Consider the following 27950-nt stretch of genomic DNA (forward strand, 5'->3'; position numbering starts at 1 on the left):
AGTGAGTGTCGCGCGTCCGAGCGGCGCGATGGCCGCCGGAGCGAGCGCTCCCGCAGGCCTCGGTGTCGGCGCTCACGTTCACCGTCAGCTGACGCGCTCTCTCGAACGTATCCTCGATGAAGCCACGCTCAGCGGCGAGCTCAGGCTCAGCGGCCGCAAGCTCAAAGACTTCCCGAACACTGGAGACTACGACCTCGCGGACACGGTCATCGCCGGTGAGCCGCCCTTTTATTATTATTATTATTATTATTCCCTTACGTCTCCCATTTATCCGACACTTATGTTATAGTTTGTCTTCTGTTTTTCATTATTTTTGTAACCGCCGTTACCATGGTTACCATAAAGATCGATCCCCTCCACTTGACGCCCGATCTTTCGATCCTTTTCCGCTTCCGATTCATTTAACGCGAATCGATAAAGTGCGTCTGTGCGCGCAAACGAAACAATGCACTACGCAAACGCGTTCGTTTCTATAATCGAGTTCTTCTATTCGATTCCAAGGTTTACGAAGTTGATGAAAAAAACATGTCGGATCGTGTAAAAGTTCATTTTTTATATTTCCGTTTGGCCTTAAGATTCACGTTTGGGCCATGTTTAATTTCCATTTGATTCAAATTAATTTATACGCTTGGTCATAACGTTCGCGTTTGTGATCTTCTTTCTTTTTCAAATGTTATATTATACTATGACAAATATTCAACACAAAAATATTTCAATTTTATTTAGTACTAACGAGAATTTCATACTTGTGAAATTGGACGCGAAGTTGCGATGGAGCGAACATGTGAATAACTAAACTACATATTAATATATAATAAACTTAAGATATACAATACATATGGTATCCGATTATAATTTATTTCTCGAAATATCATTCGTTGATAGATTTCTTTATACTGTTTTTTACTGCGTCTGCGAGGAATCAAAAATGTAAACTATAATTACAAAGCTACCTGTGTCACACTCTTATAGAAAGAGGAATATTTAAACCGAGATGCATTCTACAATTATGGAATGTGTATATCTTTTAAAAATACCCTTGCTACAAAAATCAGTTGTTCTTTAACAACTCGACACAAGAGATTTCATCGATAAGTATCAGACAATAGACAAGTATTTAAAAATTATTATTCATGCTCATAGTTGCTATTTATATTTTAATTTTACATATTTGTACCCTTATAGTTGTGTACAGCATTGTATTTATTTGGGGTGGTTTTGAGAATTTATGTAGATTGTACAATGTAGAATCAATATCTGGATTATTACAGCTAGTACAAAAAATTTCTAAATTCCTAAATTCTAGAATCACCAGAGTTTAAAAATAATTACTCTACGAGTGAATCGTGACAATTTGCAATTATAAAATATAATAAAAAAATATCACTTTTTCAAAGTTGTATCAAACATATAATAACGATGTGGTTTTTTATAATGGTATACTGAAAAAATGTAATTTTATTTAATACAAACTTAAGATTCGATTGACGTGAATGTTTTTGAAGATTATTGTTTGGCGAACGTTATGTTTATTTCGGATTAATATTTTACTTCACTATAGACTTGATCTTTATGTAAGGTTAGCCCAAAAGTTTGGGCAACACTCCTGATAAGAGCTAATATGAGATCACCCTAATCAACATTTAATATAACTTAAAAATTCCGGACATCAATAATGAAAAATTCTTTATCATCATTTATCGAATCATAAATATTTATTTGTTAAATAATTTCTGTTAACGAATTACTTCATTTGTCCAATCATAAATATTTATGTGTTAATTAATTTCCGCTTATTTCTAAATCACGCAATGCAGTCATAAATTAGTTAAATAAAATTTGTATATAATGATAATTTTAATATTATATTATAGTTATAAATAAAAATGTTGATTCAAAAAAGTTAATATTACATTGAATTCTAAATGCAAATCGCGTGCGTTCTTCTAGCTTTATAATGTTATTCACGCTTTCATTGAATTTATAATTTCGAGCTAGTAGATAGCCAACATTGTAATTTATTATCTTCTAACCTAATTTTGTTTCTTTATATACTGCTATATTTGATTCTCCGCAAAATTTTAATAGCTTATACATTTGAGTAATATGTATGTTTTACTTAATTTTATTTAAAGCAAATAATAATTGCGAATATATATTTATTTGCATTTGAAAATGTGTTGCAGGGTTTTGCGTTATGTGGCTCCGCCACTGATGCTCTCAATTAACTTTACTTCCAAGATCGACATAAAATGTCGAAAAGGTGAAACCAATTTGCAAATTAAAGAACATAGAGTTTCAAGCCAGCTTAGAAAACTTGTAACATGATAATATTAATTCGCCACATACATATACATATATACTTTTTGAGAAATTATAAGCAGGAAATTCAAAACAGGAAGAGGCGTTGGAACACGTTGAAGTGTAAGCTATTCGTGTTCCTAATAGTAGTGAACAAAAAGCTCTTTGATTAAATTTAGTGCTATCGATCAAACTGATACAACGTGCAGGTGTGCGCCGTCGCTAATCCCGATACACGCAACGAACTATGTAAATAAACACTAGCTTGTAATTGTTGCCAAAAAATATTGGCTACAGCTAACCTTGGCCAGCCCGTCGAAAACCACCGGAGGGGTATTGATTCCCTTCGTTATTCGCAGTTTTTGTATTGACCGCGTTACCCCATGCGATCTGAGGGCCCCTTCCGCCAATAAAAATATTCACCCCCGTATGTTTGTCGACCTAGACAGATCCTAAAATAATCGCAGCCGTGCCGTGGGTGATATACGATCTTGGAACATATGAATCTACAACGACACCCCTAAGCCCGACACGCAAGGCAAATTCGAGGTGATATAAAAGTGTTTCCAAAAATATAAGAGATGAAACTCCGCATTAAGCCATAAAGAAGTTTGAAAGATAAATCTCTCAGCGTAAGAGATGGAAGCGATATTTTATGAGCCGACATACACTTGAAAAAAGCATTGCGGAAAGTCCTTGAAAATCGATTGAAGATTCGAGTGCTCGTTGAAGACGTTGGCATACGCATAAACATCGTTTCTGTGTTGGTAATAGGCATATATTGTAAGTCAAAGTTAAGTTACTTTAGAAAAGTCTCTTACGACTACTGTACAGTCATAAGTGGAATGCGTTCTTGCATATCCGCCGGGTGCAGCCATCGTAGGTGTTTGTTGAACTTAAGAAATTGCTTAAGTTCCAGTTTCACCCACGCCCATCGAATGTAGAGATAGGTACGCGTACACACATCAAGTTTCCCTTCGATTTTCTAAATTATATTTATTGTCCTTCTCCCGTTTAGCGCTGTTGCGCTCATATGAGCCTCGGCACGAAGAATTCGTTGCAGGATAACCCTTCTGGTCTCCGTTTCCGTTCAGAAACTATTGTTCTGGTTAAGCTCGGTTGAGCAACGTTACTCAAACGGTCACGACCAAAAAACAAGACGGGCATGACCAATACGTGTCCGAGGTCCGCCAGGAGCGATAAAATCTGACGTGTGGGTTTATTGAGGCTGGAGTGTCAAGAATTGTGATACGCATCCGCCGGGATGCGGTGTAGCGTGAAGAAAAATATAGATATCAAATATCATATTCAAAGAGACCCGAGGATTGAAGGACAAAACATCTGATACGTATTGTGAACATTAAAATGTTACGTTGAATTGTTGTCATTGGGTCAATTACAAATAAATATCGAATTACAGGAATATTTGACATGCATACTTTAGTTAAACATATTTAATACTTGAAATACTTTGCTTCTCTTCAGAGATGTTTTTCTTGATATATTAAGTCGATTCCGCTTAATCGGGACACATTCGGCCTCAAACATTTGTGTCGTTGTGCCTAATAACTAAGTTTATGGTAAAATTCAAAAATAATATGAATTTTTAAACTTTATTAAATTATTGAAAAAATATTGAATTACAGAAAAATAATATGTAATTATTAAGTAGTTCTTTGAGGGATAACCCGAGAATTTCTGTATTAGAATATAAAATCAGCATAGGTATTCAGTGCGGATGTTGGGCTCTCGTCATTTACTACTTGCATAAAATAACCCTGTTATACATTTTTTTGTTTCCTGGTTAATCACACGAACAAGGGGATATTCACATACTAATTGTCATCTAAATAAAAAAATCCGTATAATAAACACTGAAGCTTGTAAAACCTCTACATTATTACAAATTTACTGTCTTTATTAAACGGAATGGTGTCCCAGTTAACCGAAGTAAATTACTATTAATTCCCATATTTTGTTTCTGTTTCTTGAGATTTGGCCCAAATAACCGTCTGTCCCGATAAACCAGTCCAAATAAGCGGAATTGTCTGTAGGTGTTTTTCTTGATGTATTTATTATCTGTCAGAATATTTAGGTGTTTTGGATAAGATAATTGTTCATATTTTAAGAGAAGTCAATTTTGGGAATTGAAGCTAAAATACAAATCATTAATACAAAGTACCTCAATATTGTTGCACATGTGTTTTATTGTGTTCACAATCAACCGCGTTCCATTGCACTGTTAGTGAATTGGAATTTCTCAGCAGCATAATAGGGCTTCTAACGTTGAGGGTTAGACTGTGCTATGGTAATCCACTTGTAAGAATTAATTGAAAACCTTGTACTTTTTCTTCCTTCATTACCGTATCAATTTAGTAAAATGACTGCTACAACTGGCTTTATCTCTTAAATCGAGAAATTGATTGCAAACACATACCTACATAAATATAATTCGTAGCAGAACATCCTTTGAACAGTTCAGTTTTATTCGTGAGTTTTTAGTGAGACATATTAATATAAGGACTCTATAGAATATTGGCACTGACAGTTCTATTCAGCGAGCTTGTTTATGTCAATCATTCATGTGAGGTTATTGAACGAAGTCTATGAGAAAATCGCATTGTATCGCTGGTTGTATTTAAAGGTGATAATTTAAATGAAGCAAATTAAAGTGTATTCAGGAAGATCGTTTATGGTTTATAATAATTAAGTGTTGGGAACTCTTCTGTAACTCGATTGTTTAAAGTTATTATTACGTTGATATATTAGCTTTTTCAACCGCAATAGCATTGCAAGGTGGTGATGGCAGGAAGCGTTTTGTTTTGTTTATCTTCCGTTATCAATGCGTGACACGGAGTCACGCTACAATCTTGGGCGTTGGAAATACAGACCGCTATATTAGTTCGTATAACATAAAATTGCTGAGCGCATTTCTGGCAGGATTCCCAAAATTTAATTTGAATAAACCGCTGCCACGGAAAGCACTGAAACAATTTGAAAAAATGAAAATATTTTTCATCGTCCCGACCGACAGAATGAGAATGTATATTTCATGAATTGAAGTGGGCGAGAGATCCGCAACCAAAACACGTAACTGTGTGCATTATAAAATAAAAAAGGCGCCCTGGCGTTTCTTAGCTTTGAATGCTGAATGACGAAAAAAAACAACCTGTGCAACTTTTGTGAGTGCAGGTACTACTCGCGGCGATTGTGACTCACCTGTTATAACAACTCTCATTCAATGCGTAGGTACCTGCGGGGTGGAGAAGTGTCATTCGACCGCAGGGCGTGTAACCTGTTTGATTTTTCTCTTCTGTTTACTTACACACCGGACTTGGAATTGAAGATAACTTTTATACGCAATTCTAAAGGAAAATAAACACCGAGAGCATAATCAATACATAGAGCTTGGCTCGTGTGTCTGGCGTCTGGTCTCCGCCGACTTGTCTGGTATATATTGCACAATGGGGATGCGGAAAATGCGCAGGGGTTGTTGGAACATAGACAGGCACGCGCTACGTTGTACGACCGCCTTTTTCATTATTATGGTTAAAATGTCACCGCTGCTATCGAAGCGCAGGTATTGTGAAGCTAATTGAAAGCTGGCATGGAAGTCGGATGGGGCGACGTTCGAACTTGACTCGGTAGAGCAGACGTTCGATGTACGTCTGCGACCTTTTCAACTGTAGGATATCCTAGGCGCGTCTGTCTGGAGCTCTTCAGAGAGAGAGAGAGTAAACTAGGAAACGTGTAAATATTTTTACGGATGCAGTTATCGCGAGATGCCTATTCAATTGCATAACGGTAGTGGAGAGAGCGTGCAGACGTTTCTCAGTTTCTTAATCTCGACGTCTTGTTTGCTTATTTGATATGTTCCCAAACGAGAGACACGCTATCGCAGTTTTTAGTGGAATGTTTGTGATGCAATGATAGAGCGTGTGTAAGACATAGAAGCATATGGGAATATAAATTCATAAAATATAATGCACATTGTGTAATTGGAACAAGACGTATTTATTAATGATATAAAGTTTATATGCATAAGGCTGTAATGAAAGTTAAATTTTAAGTGTAGCATTTTGCTATATAATTGTTTCACACCGCCACCACTATTTTTTTTTTATTTGCTAGATTTGCACCGGGGCATTGTAGACCTTTTTTTTGGCTCTGACTGAAGCAATTCCAAAAAGCAAAGCGTTTGTTCCTGTGACCACGTTGCAGCGCTCATCTTGCGTGCGAATCACGCATACTGAAATAGTATGCGGACCGCATGCCCTTATCTCTCACTCACTCTCGTCACTTAACACGCGATAGAGCGAAAGGGAAAGTATCTCACCGCTCGCGCTTGAACGAGTAGTATGATGAGTCATTTCGTGCTCCGAGTCAAAGGGACCGACCCTTTGACTCGGGCCACAAATACCGACACGGTTCGGAAGTCGCTCGAAGCTGGCCAAGTCGACTGAAGTAACCCACTACACTCTCCGTCCTCGGCCAAGTGTAGAGGAGGTATTATAGTCTGTGTTGTGATATTTTAAAAGTCGAAAAAGTATCACTACTTTGGTTTTAATATATTTAAGTATGTTGGTTTAACGTAAATATATCAAATACAATTGTCGTTCTTAGATGTTCCAGTAAACAACCTTCACTACTGCTTTAACTATATAATTTAAAAAAATGCTTATTCTTTATGCTACGCAGCAGAAAATAAGATGTTTACTAGTTGTGAATTCATCATCACATACCTTGAGATGCGTGTACCTGTCTCTATCATCGATTTTTCTGTATTTTTGTATCGTGAATCACGCTAACTTTCTCTGGCGATTACTTGCCATCGATTACGTGCGATGTAGTTGCCGCCAGTTGTTTTATTTTGGGTTTTGGCATTGAAAGCTCTCGGCGTATAGTGAACGTACCTCTGTCTACTTATATGCCAGTATTCTTTTGAATGTTCTTCACATATGTGTATACCAGATTTATAACATCATAATATCATAATAAAGCGCAGTACGCACGCCCGAACGTCCCCGCCTTTATATGTTTAGGAATTTTCGTATTCTATTTCAGATTTATACGCTTCAGATATCGCCCTAATTGGATTGTACGGGTTTACTTAAAAAATGACGTAGGAGCATTAGTAAAAATAGAATTGTCATGCGATTTGTCCTTATCGTGTATGACATTTTTCCACGAAACTCTCGATTATATCGAGTACGCTTTTGCCTCATGTCGTTAATGTATTATTGTATTCTTGTGACATTTTTTAGAAGTTCATTTCCGCCGGGCGTTCTATGCCTACATTATCATACCCGAAAATAAACACCAAGTATCATCGTTCAGGTGATCCCTTTCTCGGTCCACAGATGCCTAAATACACTGTAGAAATGTGTGCGTTTCGTGTTTGTTTCCGTAGCAATTAGAGTCCGAACGCAGAATTTCCAAGGGCCGACCACTCGGTGTTGTTTGCCTGAAAACGATGAAAGATTGACGATACACGAGAGAATGATGTGTGGTGTTTATTGTGTGAATTTGTTCGATTAAAACGATACATTTGAACTCATTCGACAATTGAAATACCTCTGCGTCATAACGGTACTTATTTTAAAAAAAACGTACATCAATAGTTGCTATAATAGATTGGGACAAGCAAATAATTGTAGTGTATAATCTTCGAAAGCAATCGTGAAAGTATTTAGAACTCGGGATGAAAATACCTCTGCAGATTGCATACGGTGAGAGCGAATCTGGATGCTGCAGTTTACTGCAGTCCTAAATTGCGCCAAATCTAGCCCGCCATTCGCATTGCGGTACACCGGGCGCTGTGTTTGACTTTTTATTTATCATGAAAAGCTTTTTTTTATATATTGGTGCCGTTAGTCACCACTGTAAAATTAATTACTCTGTTATATATTACGCGTTTGCAACGTTGAACCCCAGTTGAATACGGAATTAGTTTCGCATGAACTGATGAATATTTCGCGATGCATTTTGCAGTGAAGACTGGCTCCCGGCGGATATCCTGACTCTAGATGCAATCAAAATTATTCATTGTGTTTTGGGTTCAGCGAAAAAAAAAACTTTATTGACAATTGCTTCGGATGAATGGATGTGATTAAAATGGCATACAAAACCAATATTAGTGATTCATTGGATCATCTTTTCACTAAAGCTGAAAATAATTGCGTATTAAAAACTGGTAGGTAGACATATATTCTATACTTGTAATTTCTTCATTAGCAGATGTATCAACGATACAATGACAAACAAAAAAACACCTACTAGCTGACAATGCAACATAGCAACATTTAATCATGTGAATACCGCTATTCCCCTTATCGTTTATATTAACATTCTAATCTTGATGTTTAGTCGATTAAGTAAATGTTTGTACGTGTGCTAGTAGGCACATTTATACTTAGTCGTTTAGTTTATCCTTTAGTCGAATTGCTGACGTAGAAAAATATTACTATATTTTTACATTCCATTCTATCTGAATCACACGGGTCGTTAGTAGCGTTTTCTGATCTGCAGCGATGCGTGCGAGCATTTTTATTTTGAAGATTATGTCGCATTACAAAAGACGTGTATTTTTATATTTTTTTTTAAATGTCACCGTTTCCTCATTCATCCGCAAATGCCACAATTTGCCTTTTTATTGTATAGCCCCATAATAAATACGCACCGTTTACGTCGTTCCGTTCAATCGCTGCGACGCTAGAATGTCTTGTTTTGTGGCAATTTCCTCGGTCGTTGTGCTGAATAGAAGATTCATTGTCAAGACCTTGCTCTCTCATTGTCGTCTACTCTCTGCTGTGATACCCTTCGTTGCGTTTAATGGTTTGGCACTCTTCCCCATCCCGTGCGATTCCTCCCTATATGCTGCGCCAAGAAAAAATGATTCAATCCGATGAGCATCAACTCTCGATTGCCAAGAAATTCTTGATTGTCAATCTTAAATTATTCATTCTATGAAAGCACGCGAGAACCATTGGCTAGATTTTAAACATATCCTATGCAAACGGCAGTATCCGGTCAACGCACCGCGCATGCATCTTACGGTCATCTAAATTTAGTTAAGTAATATAAATTTTATTATACGTAGGTTTGTGTTTGCCGTTTTCTCTTTCACGTCCCGCTTATCGCAGTATGGCCGTGTTGATTTAATGAGATGGGGCATGCTCTCATCGCTCTACAAATAGATGTGCAACCCCTCGCTAACGGTCGGTCGACTGTGCCATAGGATAGGTGAAGCAAATTAGGATATATGCGAGGGGGCAGGCATGAGTCTGGGAAATGCTCGCTGATGGCGTATATATTCGTTTTATGTGTTCATTTCCATCAAACCACGACGAGGCGGAAAGGTTAATCGTAGATAAATGGAAAAAAACTCGGGGTGGTTCCGTGTAAAAATCGCAGATAAGCGAGTAATTAATATTAACAAATATTTAGAATGTATGATAATTTTTAGATCATTGTCTTGTCTATACAAATTTTTGTGTATTAAAATAACATAGGTAGTCATATTTTCTTCGATGTACCGTAAGAATTTGGAATGATTAATTTCATTAATATACAAAAGTCACATTAATAGGTCGGGAGGAATTCCTTATGTGGCGATGTGTTCTTTGTGTATTATTTTTTCTTCGATGTATCGCTGCATTATCTACAGCTCGATTGTACCTTTTTTATTTTGTGAAATTCACATTATTCTATTTATGTTATTTATAATAGCCATGGCCATGGCTATTATAAATAACAACTGATATCTGAAAACAAAATAATGAATAAAAAACACGTTATAAATAACGATATTCCAGAAATTACTCATATTTCCAGCTGTGGACATTCTCAATGGCTGGTATATATTTTATTATCTCATTTAAATCAATACGAATATGTATTATTTCAAGTCTCTAAAGCAATTTATCATAATATTTTTGGTGCATACCGAGTTGTCTTATTTTTATAAATAAAAATAAATAGTCTTGATACTTTTTATTGTTTTTTTATAACGTAGAATTATGTTTGTATGAACCTGTATTCATAATACAAATTGTATTTTTCAATTCTTCATAATTTTACTTTATTAAATAAATGGCGCAGGTGATTGAAACCCCCCCCCCCCCCATAAATATAATATTTTATACTTGACTATTCGATATTTATTTTGTATTTCAGTGAGATGTGTATGTACATGCACATGAGACTTAAAACTTGGCCATCGAAACTAATACTTTCTTGGTTCAACTAAGCAATCCCTTCAAAACTTTTCGACAGCTCATAGCCGGCGCTGCATTCCCCACATATATTTAGTAGTTCAACTTCCTCGTTATATGGGAACGTGTGAACTAAATTCACATAAATCGGTAGCTTTGTATTTTCAAACATCAAGCTGTTTCGTTCGCCATAGATACGTGATGTTTTTGTTTGAATCCAAACGATTGATTGCACTGCGTCTGAAGCGCTCCTTTGAACCGCCCGACGAGGAAACAGAGCCACCAGACTTGGAAAAATGTCAAAATAAATTCTCGGCTGCCTTAGTTTGGATATTTTTGGGAGTTCGAGCGCATACGCACAAGGGTTCTGTCCGTGTGCTGTTTATTTTCGGAGCAGACATTCGTTCTGAGGGTATTTACGTGGACTAATTGAGCCGAGACACTATGGTACACGATAGCCGTCGAGCAAGACGGTCTTTAGCTTGTTTTGATGTTAAAATTCAACGTAAGTGCCGATGTGTTCTAAGGTCGTGCAGTGTTTTCACGGTCACGCTTCACGATCTCCTCGCTGTAGTGCCATTACACTTTTTAAATAATTACCCATCATTATCTTGTTAGGCTTTGTTTTCGTTTTCGTTTCTTAGTTTGCTCGTTGAACTTTTATGTGCTTGGAATCGAGTTTAGAATGCTTCTGGATTTGGGTGCAAAGGCGCATCGTTCGTGTATCACCGACAGGTGTGACACTAAACGATGGTTTCAACTGATTAACCCGAACACACTTGACTTCCGACTCCCAGCCTTCGGAACTAATCATCCGCTAAATGGGTCGCAGCAATGTTGCTAACTAGTCAGCGCGGCGAGCGTCGTAAAAGTTTTATACTTAGTTGACATTACTGGCTGACATTCACGCTTTTCTCTTTTTATGGATATTATCGTTGTATAACGTCAACTCGGTACTTAAATGTTGTGTGCCGGAGGACGTGCTCGATGTTAGCGTAATTGCCAAATATTAGTTTTATACGATGATGAAACGATTGGAGTCGACATTTTTTTGGCAATGACTATTCGCATTCAGGAAATACGCAATGTTTAGTGGATTCGTATAAATGACAACGTTGTAGAAATGCTTTCGATTTTTTACATTTTTATACACTTGATTCAGATTTTTGTTTACATTAGACATGGCTTTGTTGCTGAGACGACATTTCGGGGGGGGGGGGGGGTCAAGGCATTTGCCCACTTTGAATTTTCCCAGAAAAATGCATATCATTTAATGAAATACTATAAATCTTAATAAAATCAAAATATTAGGTGTTAGTAAAATTATATTATTTCAACTTTGCTATACGTAGTAATATGTACATATGCATACTTATCATTATTTATTTTTATTTACACGCGATGTATAGATGCTACAGTGAATGTGTATTTTTTTGTGAAGTTATATTTTCACTAGTGAAGTCCAAATATATTTTCACCAGTAGATTTATATTTCTACTAGCGAAAATATAATTTAACTGATAGGCGCTAGTGAAATCATATGCTGCTTTAAAATGTATATGAAACTCAATTTGTCGTTTGCGAAACGTACATCTGCTGTTCAAATCCAAACCTAACATAATGAAAGTCTTAAAACTACTTATAGTTTTAGAACTTTCATAAGGTCAAGTCAAAAATATTCCTCTCAGAGAAAAATAAGCGTAAGAAGAAATATCGACAGACGTCGAATCTTGCATATTGCTCCATAGTTTTTCTGCACCTCGATATTACACTATGTTTTAAAAATACGATAGCTATTCTTGCCGATATTACTACGAACTTCTGATATAAGAGTGCTGGTTAAAGTTTATTCAAACCGAATTTTGGTCAATAGGAGGGCGCAAAAACAAGTATTACTTTTCAGAAGTCAAAAATTCACGTCAAAAGCAATAAATCGTGTCGGCGCCGTCGCAGTGGGAACTACGACGGCACGGTTTAATTGCTTTTACCGTAGATTCTAAACCAGTGATGTACGGTGAGATACATTTTCTTTTGCTCGCTCGCGTGTTGAGTGACGAGAGTGAGTTAGAATTGCGGAACGAATGAAACTCACGCCCTTATCTCTCACTCACTATCGTCACTTAACACGCGAGCGAGCGAAAGGGAATGTATCTCACCGTACGCGCCTGTTCTACTCAAGGAAGCCACTTGAATTTGGCCAAAAAAATGCATGTAATTTAATGAAATCGAAGTATTAAAAAAATGCCAGCTTTTGCCCCCCCCCCCCCCGGAAAAAGCTGAAATGACGTGCTTGCTTTGTTGAACACATGGTTCGTATGTATCGACTGCCTATTTATCGATTCGCCGACTCGTTGGAATTCGACGACGTTTCAGTGACGTCAAAGTTTTTCATCACAATAACCAATCGGAAATAGCCCGGCCTACGCTTTTGGTAACAATGTTTACCTTATGGGCTCCTGACCTTTTTTGCACAATGCCAGTTATATTTTATGCGCGGAAGCGAGATTAACTGCTACGCCGAACGGGCAACTTTTAACCTTTCGCGTTCGTTTGCGCGAATCACGCCAGTTTACGGACCTTATCGGTTCATCAATCCAAATGTCAGTTTTCTTTTGTTGGAAATCCGCTTCGGGTGCCGCGGTTTCCGCGCATCTCGCCGCCACACTACACCTTTTTCTATGGCCCCGTAGTACAAATGTCAGAGGTGGAAAAATCTGCATTGGCGCTAAGAGTTTTGACCTCAAAAAAACCCGGTACATAAACGCTTAATGATATATTTACTATTATACAATATTTCTTGGCATTATGGATGAGCTTGTCACACAAATCTTGGAAGGTCTACCCTAGCTCCGCGATTACGGCAACGAAGTTATTGGAAATTTACGACTGTGTTACGAAAATGCATGTAGCGCTTTGGTCACACCCTTCGTCTTTTTCTGTGCCGCTGCACCCCCTTGTCCGTATCCAGTCGATTGTGCTTGTGGTAATGGATTTATGAGGAACTCTACGATTATTTCCTCACTTTCAATCGATAGAGAGCGAGGGCGTACGCTCGTATGCAAGGGGATCATGTACTTTTTATATAAATGTATCACCAATTCCACACTCGTACTGATGGATTTGAGAAAAGCTTTACCCAAGTGAAGTGTGCAATTCTTATCGGAATCCAGTTTGAACAGCAGTCTTTCTTGCTAGAATCTCGCAAGATTTTATTATATCTTGCATTTTAAATTTTAATGAGCAGATAATCGAGTATTGCGGTATTTCCAATTTAATTTCACCGTTGCTGCGTTTCTGCTTGTGTTTTTTGTATGCGCATATTTATCTAAATTATATATGAGCTTTTGATGCTCAGCCTTTCACTTCCTTATCATCTGTTGGCGTATTATAAAAAAAAATCGTACGGTACCGGTTGCATGTGGGTAGAATTGATCAATAGTCGGTTCATTAAACTCTACTCATAATATCTCATTATGAAAGGTGTTATTTTTATCGTGTTGACTGAAATGCGTTAATTACAACAACGACAAATTACACGCTGTAAAACGAGCTGTGTGTCATTATGAGTGTTGTTGAATTTTCATTGTGTTCTTTGTATCGGTAAATTCAAAAACTGCTGATATTGTCAACCAGAGGTCTTTGAGAATTTTTAACTCGGTAATGTGTGTATTTTCAGAATTTAAATTTAAAGTGAAGATTATTTTGTTGTGTCAAGAGATAAGTTTGACCTTAGATATTTTTGTTATTTTGCACCTTTAGAGTAAATCAAAATTATGAAGTTGCTGATTAGATTTATAAAACTGTGCTTTAAATTAGTCGCGGTGATCGTATAAACAAAAATATATGCGATACCTAATGTTGCGCGCGTTTATGTTTCAAGGTACCAGATTTTAATTATATTTTTTTTGTATATATGGCCGTACAATTGGCGCAATAATGGATGGTGTATTACATATTTATTATTGCGCCTCGTAGTCTCTCAAGTCGATTCGAAGATCGGGTTGAACTCTTGAGATTTAGGTAACTGTTTAGCTGACTCGAAGTACAAATGGCTGCTTTCTCGGTCATTTCAGCGTATCCTGCTTAGCGTTCGGTTGAACACTAGTTTATTCTAAGTCTGATACGAAGTGGTAGTTCTGATTGAAGTGTCTGAAGGAAGTATATTCCTGACGGATGTGATTCCGTACGGCCAGGGGCGTAGCCAGGATTTTGTTAAGGGGGGGGGGGTGTTCGCTACGGTTGTATTCGGGCTTATACATACTTGAAAACTGGAAGAACTTCATCGACCCTTTCCGTTGTCGATCATTTGATGCCAATGCGATGATTTGGGGCGGAAACAGACTATTTGTTATCGTCTATTAAAAATCTAGTTGGAATGTATTTGTGTGCGATGATTCGAAAATCGTTAAAATTGACAATGTGTTAATTCTATGGAATATGGATTTTAGGGATGCTTGGTACCTGTCGACAGACACTAGCCTTGTTCATGTAGTCAACATTTTTGATACCGTTTAATATACATATGTCTGCTCAGAAAAGAATCATTTGTATAAACGCCGCTGAGAAAAAACTTATATTTTTAAGTTCGTAGGAAACACAAGGACACAACTATACTTTAATTAACTAATTTTGTCCCAAAGATCACTTGAGGTACCGACAAATCGTATTGAAATTCAATAATGCTAGTGAATGGCAAAAATAGGTTGAAAGCGATTTTTGTTTACTATATTAAAATAATGAGAGATACAAAAAGCGAACTTTGTAATTATTAATCAATAATATTTAATTAATTACGTAAATATTTTATATTCCGTAGAGATAAGCGTGCATATGCTTGGCATTTCTTCATGCTTTCGTGTCATGAATAGGCTATTATATCGTTGAAGTTTCAGAGCTCCTTTTTGACCCACTTTTTTCCTTTGATACTCATTCGGCTGTATGCCGTTTTAAAAAATTTTCTGTGTACATCAGGAGTTCCGAATTTAAAACATAAGCCTTTATTTATTTACGTGCATGTATGTGTACTACGTCTTTTTAAATTTAAATATGTTTGGTTGACGATTTCTCTACAAATGCATCACTTCATTCTGTCCGTTAGACGTACGATAAAATCGTTGGTTTTAGATAAAAGCGTCAAAGCACATATACACACTTGAATGCATTACGACATAACAATTTACGACAAAAATGGTACTACTCCATACTCTTGCCGCCTCGAGCTCAGTTTTTTGTTCGGCATGCTCTTCGCTTGATTCTTTTGTGTCGTTTTACACAACACATAATCGCGTGTAATCTGCAATCGTTCTCTATTCCACGGCGTTGTTTCATAATCGATCATCTCTAACGGAGATAATTAATACGATTTACGCACTAGTGCCGCTATAATATTATCTGCCAGCGAAGAGTGCATGTAATAATTTACATAATAGGAATCAATCGATCGTCACGAACTATGGGATCTAAGTATGTGCGATTTAACGCAATGTGATGACAAACAAAAGGATTTATGCCGGTTTATTTTTATGGTTGTACGTAACTGAACTATTAAAGATGTCTATATATGGCATTTCAGGTCATAAAATTTCTAATCACGCTTACTTTACTAAGGCTCGATGTGGTTTATACGAGGGCATTGAACGCCCATATTGCTAAGCTTTTGATTTTTCGTTTCTATATCAATCTCATCACAAACATGTGTTTACGTATTATGGTTCAATAACTGCCCGGCTATTTTCTTCCACGTTAGAATTCCGCATAAAATTTAATAAATCAAAAGATAATTTTATTTGTTAATTTTTATCATTAATGTAATTAAGACTATAACTTATTCACAAAACTTTAACTTTAAAAAATAAATTACTTAAAATTTGTGTATTATAATTAATAATAAAATATATGGAAATAACAAAAATCTATATCCGACTAAAAAGTTCTATAACTCATAGATAGGTCTATTTCTGCATATATTTCGTCCAGGAATATGTCACCTAAGGCGAATTTAACAGTATTTGATTTTGCAAAGAACGATCAAAACAGTACGAGATCGTAACGCACGAACGTGTTCCGTGGTAAACATATGGAGTTTGGCAAGTATAGGACAATGCGTTAAGTACCTTGTAAAAATGTTTTATTACATAAACATTTCTACAGGAACTCATTAAATCTTATATATATATAACTTCCTTAGATATTCCGAAAATAAAAACATTCATTCAGATACAAATGATTTATGAATATACATAGAAAAAGTAGTTAAATTTTATTTATTTGATTGCAGTGAGTTGTGAGTAATTCGCAGATAGGTTGATTAAATGCTTTTTGACATTGTTTTCCGGATAGTAGCACTATAAAAATGTAATGTCTTTACTTAGCATGTTTGAGATCAATTTACTCTTATTTTTCTGTAGATTTTCATACAGCGTTTGTAGCAAAAATAGCAATACATTTTGGCGTCCCAAATTTCGGAGGGTGTAACCATAACGTGAAGGGAGGCCGCCATCTTGACAACTGTCCTTCGTACATACAAGCGTCAAGGTGCCATATGTTAAAATATGCAACGTTGGGACACCCGTCTGCCGTAAGCATAAAATATTCCTTTATTGCTGGTTATGAATTCTAACATCGTCGTTTATGAATTCTTGTTTTTTTTATAATTTCCCACCTGCTTATTACGCATAGAATCGTACAAAAACAACAGTAATTCTAGTGCTCTCATTTGTGGCATAATGCGCACAAAACGACTTAATTGCCACACGACGCAATATGTAACTGATTAAATGTCGGAAATTGATCTCAAACGACACACAAGTAGTAGTGTAGATCTCCTCGACTTATTCATCGCAGATCTTCGAATGAAATTCTTAATCACGTTCGGGGAACTGTGAATGAGAAGCGAGGAAGGAGAGTGGTCGCTGAGTGGGTTCTTGAAACTCGTTTTTCGTCAGCGGTGGACCGTGCAAAGTCAAGTCAATCAATTATGGATTCTCGTCAGATCGCGTTTGCTTTTCCCGCAGTTGCACTCCACAAATTTCTACGTTATTCGCTATACAGATACACATTCACGCTATAACTTTATTATCGCTATCAAAAGGATGAGGAAGTTGCGGCTTAGATAACCACTGACTTACATCTGCGTCATGGCGCTGAACCGCATTATAATATTTTCAGTATGGACCAAAATAAGACTTAATTTATTTTACTAATGTTTGTATATCTTATTGTGTCTCATTAGTATCTATGTTCATCTTTATAATATTTATCAGCTACATAGGTAGATTCCTAATATATAGGCTTAGCATATTTATGTCTGCTATTATTATTGTGTTGAAAAAAGTACAGATAGCGTGATTCGCCAAACTGGTACAGACAGACCCTTCTATGTTGAATTATTATTTACGATGGTGGGACTGTTTAGGGTTATTTTTCTGCATAGGGGATATCATTATCTAATTTTTTAGATCACGCAAACCTTGATTATTCAAAATCTTGATAAACTATAAAAAATGGTTTTACATTGTAAATGTTATAAATCCAAAACAGTGCTTAAAAAAATACAGAAAATAATTATATTCTCGATATTAGTTGTAGATAGATCTTATTATGATGTAATTTCTGTAGTGTAAATAGGTCGGGACCACTCATAATCGTTGCGATGAAATACTTTCTGGTTACTTCTAAATCACACAATGTAGTCAAAAATAAGTTTGTATATAATTATAATTTAAAAATTACATTAAATTTATAAATAAAAATGTTCATTCAAAGCAGTTATTAATAGGTGATCCAATTCCAGTTTTTGAATTTGTTTTTAAAAACCCATACAAATTTATAAATATATTTGAATATTTTTTTATTATTTGAAGATATCAATTAAGTGGCCGCCTCTAAACCTTTTGCAGCAGCCGATCCTTTCGATCTAATTTTTAGACATTTTCGTACATTTCTGGCGGTATTTTGGTTATAGTTTGGTGGATGTTGGTTTTTAGGTGCTCAATCGTTTCGAGTTTGTCGGCGTAGACACGATCTTAGCTCCACAAAAATTCAACGGCGTTATATCGCATGATCTTGGCGGCCAAAACGTGAAATAAAGCGACCTGTGAACTTTTCACGCAAAGTTGTGTGGTAAATTGAGCTGTGTTGTTAAAAATACTTATCTTCCACATCAATATCTACGATTTCGTGTCAAAAATAATAATATTCATGCACCTATAGCGCTTATCGTCGACTGTTACAGTCCGACCTTCATCGTTTACAAAAAAGTAAGGCACAATGACGTCGCCTGACCACAATGCGCAATAAACGGTCACTTTTTGGGCACGTAAAATATGCGGTAAATCAGAGAATTCTTTTCCGAAAAAAATATCCTAAGGTTTACTTTATATTAAATTACAAACAATTTACATTAAGGAACAAAATATTTATTTATATGCACATATCACTCAAAATAATTTCTTGTTAAATTGCACCCAAAACAAATACTGAAAAGTAAAAATGTTTCTTTCATTTATTCATCTTAAACCATATTTGCGTTAGATGGCCTATCTTATTTGCACAAGTTACATTTATCGCTAGCAGTACTTCAAATTACTACTAGATGTATACAATAAATTATAACCAATTGATATAATTTGAGTTTCAAATTATTCGACTTTCACGTTTAGAATTATTTGTCGGTATTACTCTATTAATGTGCATTCCATTCTAAAACAATTTTAAACCCATCTGCTTAGTTTTTTACTAAACATTTTTAAGCTGTTTTTTCTGTTTGTATAATGTTTGTATAATGATGGAAGATTTCTCGATAATCGTTGCTTACTAGATGGCCAATGTTGTATCTATTGCTTTTTATTCGAACCTTGTTGTAACATGATAAGTCCGATTAAGGTTGATGATCTACTACCGCGGTATGTATTATATATTATTACACGTATACAGTGGTGTCGCTCGTAACAAAATATCATTTTGCAAGGCATGACATAACCGACACTGAATTGTTACATACCTGTCATGGTGACCGTGCTATAGCATCCGACGTGACCGGAAATTGTCTGCCGTATACCAGTTAGTTTACCTTCGCTCGGGCTCTCCATATGATTGCGTTTGATTACCATAAGCGACGATGACTAATAGTACTTTCGACGGAATCTTTAAATAATCGCACTAAGGACAGACATGTGCGGGATGATAACCTTTTGGCGTATGCGAAAAATATAATGGTTAGTTGTCGTGTGCTCTATATTTAGGAGTGATTCAGCCGAATTGCTGGTGTTTGCGCCCCGGCGGATGTATATGAAATGCGATTTGATAATGTCGGATTCGTTGTGTTTCTTTGATGTTAGATTACTTTAATTTACAACTTATTTGACACGAACAAATCGATTGATCGTCCGATACACTGATTATGTTGATGGATCACACGAATGAACATAACATAGTATACAGTGCTATTTCGGCGCGATGACTAATTCAATTAACTAGCTTATATATTCAAGCCGGGGGGTTTCCCTGAATCAGATTATTTACATGTTATATCCTTCAATGGCAAGTTTATTACCGCAAATTTGTAGATTATAAACATTGTTATTTTGTACGTATAATAACAAAATGTCAGTTGTTTTACTCGTAGGATATTACGCTCTATTTGTTTATGTTTTAGTTGCGTAATCTTTTTTGTATGAGACAAACTTTAATGTGTTTATTTTTAGATGATTTGTTGCTATCTATTTTTTTTATGGTACACAATTCTCAGTTTGGTTCCAACAAAAGGTCGCGATAAGAGCTGTGAAACTTCAGCTTTTAACGATATCAATATAATAAATATGGTGTATCAAGTTATATATATAATTTTAACATCTTTAAAAAGGGGTCTTCTATTATGGATATTTATGAATTAATACAAGTTCACCACATACTGCGATAGAAAAAAATACCGTATTTTTGTGCATATGGTGTATATTTATCCCGTTTAAATCGACCCCCTTCAGAGTTTGACGCTAATTCGCGGGTTTACTACGGTCCTATCGATGGATTTTACGTTTTATATACCACCGCCATGTAATTGCGATACAATCTAGCCGAGTTATCAGATCATATCGAAACGTTGCATATATTACGTTTAAAATTCGATTAGTGCAACGTCCAAATATTTCTTGTGACCTCAGAATTTTGTATCCAAATTCACTTTCTTATGATTAATCGCCTCGACACACGCTACGGAAGTTTTACAAAGCTCCCTCGGAAAGTATTAGAACGCTGAGAGCATTTTTGCACTTGTCGTTTTGGCTTTTGCGAGAGTCTAGGGAGCCCTCCCCTTTGCGCCCAGACATGCATTAACCCCATGCGGTTTATACCTTTTGTGCCGTTGAAAACTTGTATTGAATTATTAAATGGATGGTTCAAATTGTGCTCTCTTTGTAGTGTTGTTCGATCGTCTGTATATAGTATATACTCCCCGTCAATGATTATCATCTCAATGGTGATGCTGATTTTTTGTTCTTCGTCGGATTATATAAGGATCAATTGAACGGTGGGTGCCAGCCAATTGACCTCTTTCATTATCAATTGGCGCCGGACAAAGGCGCCTTTTGGCGTCAACCAAACGGAAATAGAAAGTGATGCTTCGGGCTCGACGCCCTTGCTCCGCTTCTCTCCTTTTCGTATGCGGTGTTTATGTTTTGAACTATTTTGCTAACGAAACTCCGAAATGAGATTTTACAGTCGATGCGGGAGACCGAGGAGTTTACCAGATATGGCAAATCTCGAAAAATAATACTTAATAAAGTCAACAGCACATCTGTTGTTTACATACATGCACAAACATATGTTTTTATGTTATACTATTATGAATGGACTTATTGTTTAGTGCTATGTTATGTATAACAATCTCACTCTATATGGGGGACACGCGTTATTAATCTGACACAAGCGACCTTAGTTGTGTGTGTTCCGATTAATGTTCATTACCAAAAGGACCTTGACGTTCATTCACACTAACTGTTATTATTCAATTTCACGTCTGTATAATGTATAATTTCGATTGTTGCAGATTTATCGAAGAATCGCTTCGGAGAAGTGCCCAATGAAGTGACCGCTTTCTTCTTCCTCGAACGTTTGTTTTTATACCACAATGCGATCAGGACTGTCCCGGACTCGATTGGAGGGCTTCAATCGCTCAGTTATTTAGATCTAAGGTGAGTTAATTATTTTATATTAATATGTTAAGAGCTACTTATTAACTATGCACATCAATGTAGCTAACTATTTCAAGCTCGCAAACAGATAATACTTGTTCTTGCTCAAGATCTCCACACGTGATGCTAATATCGTGTTTAAGATGAGAAAAACATGTGTGGGAAAAACTGCTTATGCATAATCCTACCCCTTGTTTTCTGCGAGTTCGCACAAACATCCTGATTGCTATCGACCCTCTTTTCCCAACTCTGCGTTATAATTCCGTCATCATTAATTCATTTCGGACGACCGGGAGGGCAGGTGTTGCGGATATGAATTAAAATTTCATAGATATGCGTTTGCAGGATGGTCAACTCGTGTTTAATGTCATGTATTTATTATACAGATCCATTTCGCTTGCGACTCCCTTTAAAGGCGCGGTTGTTTAATTTCAGCCGGAACCAATTATCGGAAGTGCCCAGAGAGCTATGCCTTTTATCCCTGCAAGTGCTTTTGCTCTCTAACAACAAATTGACTTCACTGCCTAAAGAAATTGGAAAAATGTCATCTCTGACGGAGCTAGATGCCAGCGGAAATCAAATCACTCAGCTGCCTATGACGATCGGGGATCTCTTGAATCTTAGGGCTTTGAATCTGAAGAATAATCAGCTGGGGCTTTTACCCTTACGTATGTATTATAATTATCATAATTCAAATATATCTGTTTAAAAATAATGCTTATTTTTTTATAATAAATTGCAGAAATAACATATCTCCGACTCGAAATATTAGATATTAGTTGTAATTGTATTTCTTCACTTCCTATGGAATTGAGACAGATGTCTAGTCTTGTTACACTTAATTTGGAACATAATCCTCTCGTATTTCCACCGGCAATGGTGTGCGTGCGTGGCCGTATTCACATATTCAAATATCTGGAGAACCAGTCCAATAAGGACATGCCTAAGCGTACAGACGAAGCAAGAAAATCTGGCAAAAACAATATTTCTCACATGCCGTATATGAATCACAATCAAATAGCCAATACTTTGATTAGTGACGGCGGGTTGAGGCACAAGAATCGTTACAATGTTGATAGTGGTTATAGCACTAGTGAGGGCGGAGAGAAGCGATGGTCTTCAGATGGAATTGGTATGATCGAGCAATATCTTCAATATTTTTTAATTTTACTTATGAATTATTTAATTTTAGTTGTCGAAGATGTTAATCATGTGCCTATAATTGGACAAGGGAGTGGTCGATCTACACCATCTACTCCATCTACTATATCACCCGGACCGTCTCAGTTAACTCGTGCTACTAGTCTCTCATCCGAAACAACTCCCGTGACGCCTAATATTGGATCAAATTCGCCCGACGGTTTGGGTATGCTCAACGGAGACGATAAAGCTAAATTAACTGCCACCCAACAAACTTACAGGTATAAATTCAGTTCAGATATTGGTTGTATTTAAGGATAGGAGTGTGTTAATTGTTTGTTATTTCAGGCAATATAAAGAAGCTTTACGGCAACAAAGACAACAAGACGTTTATAGACCTCGCGGAGAGCAAATATCGCCTCCTTCCACGACCCCTTCAACGATCAATCAGTCGTACTCCAACCCGCATTCGCCAGTCGCCAACGGTTATCACAAGAACTTAGTGTCTTCCAATACATCAATAGGAACTACGAATAGTCAGAACTCGCCAACCAATACCATGTCTTCCGCTCACTCGACTCCGAGGAGGTTTACTCCGAGTGTCACATTTTCGATTAATGGTACACATCCAGATGTTTCTCCGATCGTCAGTAATCTGTTGAAAAATGAAGAATCGAGTCCTAGTAAACGTCCCATTCAGAAAGTTGTACCATCGAGAAACGCAAACAAGTGTTATTCTCCCACTGGAATTCCGGTGTCGAGTAGTAACAATTCATTGTTGCAAACTGTCGTTACAAATGGTAACTCAACCTTGGATTACACTACGCAAGACAATAAGAATTCTCCGCAAGACGGCGGATATATCAAACCTCTATCGCCGATCAAAGGATCGAGCAGTTTTATGTCGCACAACAACGTTCCTGTCAGCAAATCAAATTCGCTCGGCAGGAATTATAAAACGTCACCAACTGACAGCAACGGCACCGATCAGATGTTCAGTAATGGTTCTCCAAAACTATTATCGGCGACTTTAAGCTACGTCAATAATACGAAGCCGACTGCTAATATGAATCCAATGAGAATTAATTGGAATAAAGATATACTACCGGACAAGTTGAGTTTTACAATGAAGAGAGAATTCGACAGAGCCAAAGAAGAATCTGAACTAATCCAACAATTGAGAAGTGTATGTGTTTTTTCTTATGATATAATTATTTAAATTTTAAATTTTAAATATTTTATTTTATTGTATAATTTTAGATAATCGAGAATCGATTGAAAATGTCTTTACCGCGTGATCTTGCTCCGGTATTGGCCGATGGTGTTGTTTTATGTCACCTTGCTAACAATGTACGGCCCAGATCTGTCGCTTCGGTGCATGTACCGTCAGCTACGCAGGTATCTATTTTTTTTATTTTAAGTAAATATTTAATAATGCTATACATACTGAATTATGTTTAATTTTTAGCCGAAATTAACAATGGCCAGATGTAGAAGGAATGTGGATAATTTCTTGGAAGCGTGCAGAAAAATTGGCGTCGAAGAGGTGTGTATATAATAAATTGTTGAATTTAACTTTCTTAGCTTAGTTTTTTCTTGAGTTATGATTTGGTTTGAATGTTGATTGAGTGATTTAGGTTTTCAGAAGCTTAGGGCCTTTAATATTGTAATTTGACAGTACCAATGACTGACAGTGGCGTGTGTTGTGGTTGCAGGGGATGATTTGTCAGCCACAAGATATTTTGCCACAGGACCAAGAATCCTCCGATGGCTCCTATGAGAGGATTGCTGCCATCTATAAGACTGTCACGACGCTGGTATCGCTCCAGTCTAGCGCAGCACACGCCACTGAAAATCATGACACAATAATGGAAGAGTACGAGGATACGGACCGCAAAGATAATAACGAAAACCATTTTGTATATCACGAATCCCATGTAGAAATTAACAATTATAATGTATCCCAGAGTAAGTTGATACACCGTAGTAGATATGCGGAGGATCGTTGCATCAGTAATTTTAACACGTTTGGAAACGATGTGGAGGAAAACGTTCTCGTCGACGATAAAAGAGATATTTTTACAATTAACGAAATCAACGAGGTTAACTTTCAAAATAACAACGAAAATGTTACTGATGATTGTTTTAATAATATAAATGACGATAACGGTAAGGTGAAAGTCTCAAATCGGATATCTATCCCAAATATGTATTCCAATAAAGTAAACTATGTCGTTCCTCTTTTGAACGATTGTGCTACGATCAATCGACCGGAGACTGACGATGAAAAGTATTTCGCAAGCTATTCGATAAGTGAAAGAATAAATTATTTCAACGGTAAAAGAATGAACATGAATTTGGATATCAAAAATAATTTGAACACTATGCAGAATGAGAGTTTAATGGATTTGCGCAAAATTGAACAAAGCGATAAGATAATATCGTGGCTTTGTACCTTTATTTTTATATTTACGTTGATTTTGCTTTACATATGTCCGTTACCAAATTAAGATTCAGTTAAAAAAAACTATTATACACGCACAATTAAAAAGGTAGTTTTGAAATTATGTTTCTCATTTAATTTTATTTTCAAAAATTGAACTAAAAATATGCGTAGATGTTTAGTGGTGCTATGTTATAAACTTTAGATTTACACTATAACTCGATATGGGTATTTTTGTTTTATTAATAATATTACAATGTATACTTGTAATGATGGATTTTTCCTACATAATGATATAAAAGTATCTTTTATAAAACATATTTATTAACATCAACAAAATTATATGGGAGTACTTTATAAAAAAAAATGCCTTCATAGTTAACCATATTAGTATTATATTATTTAAAAATGATAGTGGTTATCATTGGGGTGGGTTTTTATTGAGATTATTTTATAAGTTTTGTAGGTGTGAAAATGAATATGGTTAGACGTATAGATGATTGCCTTATTGTATTTGGATTCATTAGACTGTTGTTGTTAGAGGTTGGGAATGCCAACGATGTGATTTAAGGTGTGCTATAACGAAATTTTATAGATTGATCTGAATCGATTTGCGGAGGAGTTTTTTCATTGTGATGCGGTGATAGTTGAAGATGAAGTTTTTGTACTTACGATTATGATATGGTTTTACTTTGCATTTGAGTTTGTTTGATGGTTCTGTGTTATACATAATTTATTATATGATAAGGTACATTATTTTTAGGTCGTTTTTTCTTCTTTTTTGGAAAAGATTGGTATTGTAGCTGCTAGTCATCTTTCGATGGGAGTTGATATGATTTTTTTTTATTTATAACATTTGTTTAACATAAATTTTGACTTATAACATGATATTTTAAGTTTTCTTTCTTTAATTAAGATGTTCTGATTTTGGATTTTTTAACAATCAGAGTTCATTTTTAACTTATTCTTTTCTAGTCAAAATATGATATTTAAACAAATGTTATGTTGTTTGGAGCACTTCTTAACGAAAAAATACATGCGTGTTTTCATAGTATTATTTGTTAGTATTCCAAAAAAGTATTTATGTTTAAGATTTTTTTTATTATTATTTAATTGAATCTGAGTACCCTGATTTATTTGACGTTTAAAAGTACAAAGACTTATGTTTTTTATTATTTATATTTAATAGAATAAGCATATTTTTCTTTCCTTTATTTTTAAGTTCAATTATGATCAGACTTTATTCAATATGTGATATATTGTCTGATTATGCATTTTTTGATCATTCCTGATTGTCATATCAATTATAAAAGTACACATTAATGGTAATGAATTTTATATATAGGTTTTTTACTAACAAGTGAATTAAAATGTAACCTTTTAATACATAATTTCGTTATGAATACGACCAAGTTTTTTTTTATATTGTATAACTAACAGATACATGTATTAACGTAGTGAATAATAATGCATTTAGTAAATAGTGTGTATGTCTACATACACATTATTTACACATTTATAAAAATGACAAAAAATAATTCCAAACCTTTTTAACGAACTTAAAATGAAAGACTGTTTTATATACTTTTTTGTATTTATTAACATTGCTTCATAATCCCATATTTGATAAGAGTTAACACAAAAATGCCTAATAAAAATTAAATTACTTAACATTGGAAACAATTTTACACAATATATTAACACTGTCATGTTTAACAAATCATACGAGTAATGGATAAAAGTATTTTTTATATGACAGTAGTGAATTTTTAACATTGACTTGATAATATTTATGTAATAAAAGTATTTTCATTCAACCCAGTATTACCATATATGTGCGTTATTTTTGTACTTATGGAGTGCAATTGCCGTAGATGCTGAAAGTTTCAGGCCAAAGAATGCCAAGACGCTAATTGTTACTTAATATACGTGTATATTCATCGTAGTACACAGCTTTTTATTCTCGATTAAGAATACATAGCGAACATAATTATTCTATTTATTGTTACTATATATAAATATAGATGTTATTGTTTATTTGCGATTTTACAGTGCTTTATTGGATATCCATCCACACGTTTGTTGTGTAACGATTGCTGCTATATTTATTATACAATGTGAAAGAAAATAAATTATACTTTTTAAACAGATATAGTTTTTTTAATCAGTTTGTCCTGTTTATGGTGAGATATATGATTGTACTCATAAATCATTAATGTTTGTATTATATTTTATTTTTAGAAACTGATTTGCTGCGCCGCAGACGTGTTAGAAGGAAAGGGAATAGTGCAAGTAGCGATAACTGTCACAGAGTTGCATCGTAAAAACATCAGCAATGGATCAAAGGGAAGTTCAGACTTGGAACGCCGTTCTTCGACAAATTCACCGATCATTTCGTCCACTGCTAGTTCTCAAGCACGCCTTCCATACTAATATATAATTATATATTAAAGTTTTTACAAATATGTATTAATATAATACGACGATTCACCTGATAGTTAGGTATTTTACATTTGTCAAAAATATAAATCACCTATATTTTATATATATAATATTAAATTTATGCACGTCGAAACGTAGTCATTATAAAAAATTTAGAAGTCCATGTGATTTTATGGTTAGATGTATTTGCATTTGCCACATATATAAAATATAATTACCAAA

General features: G+C 35.5%; 1 protein-coding gene across 2 annotated transcripts; it reads left to right on the top strand.

Annotated features, from left to right (window-relative positions):
• Lrch (Leucine-rich-repeats and calponin homology domain protein) lies at nucleotides 1-27950 on the top strand. Of its 2 annotated transcripts, none has more exons than XM_088188743.1 (9): nucleotides 1-215; nucleotides 21559-21703; nucleotides 22139-22371; nucleotides 22446-22835; nucleotides 22896-23124; nucleotides 23192-24029; nucleotides 24104-24241; nucleotides 24312-24389; nucleotides 27528-27950. In XM_088188743.1, the coding sequence occupies exons 1-9, from the start codon at nucleotides 29-31 to the stop codon at nucleotides 27717-27719; spliced, it is 2430 nt and encodes an 809-aa protein (XP_088044869.1). In that variant the 5' UTR covers nucleotides 1-28; the 3' UTR covers nucleotides 27720-27950. The 2 variants fall into 2 exon arrangements, with proteins under 2 accessions (XP_088044869.1, XP_088044868.1); XM_088188742.1 differs by lacking the exon at nucleotides 27528-27950 and adding an exon at nucleotides 24559-27436.

Source organism: Plectrocnemia conspersa, unplaced genomic scaffold (genome assembly GCF_051122295.1).
Source record: "Plectrocnemia conspersa isolate PC_06_02 unplaced genomic scaffold, ASM5112229v1 ptg000007l, whole genome shotgun sequence".
Lineage (NCBI taxonomy): Eukaryota > Metazoa > Arthropoda > Insecta > Trichoptera > Polycentropodidae > Plectrocnemia > Plectrocnemia conspersa.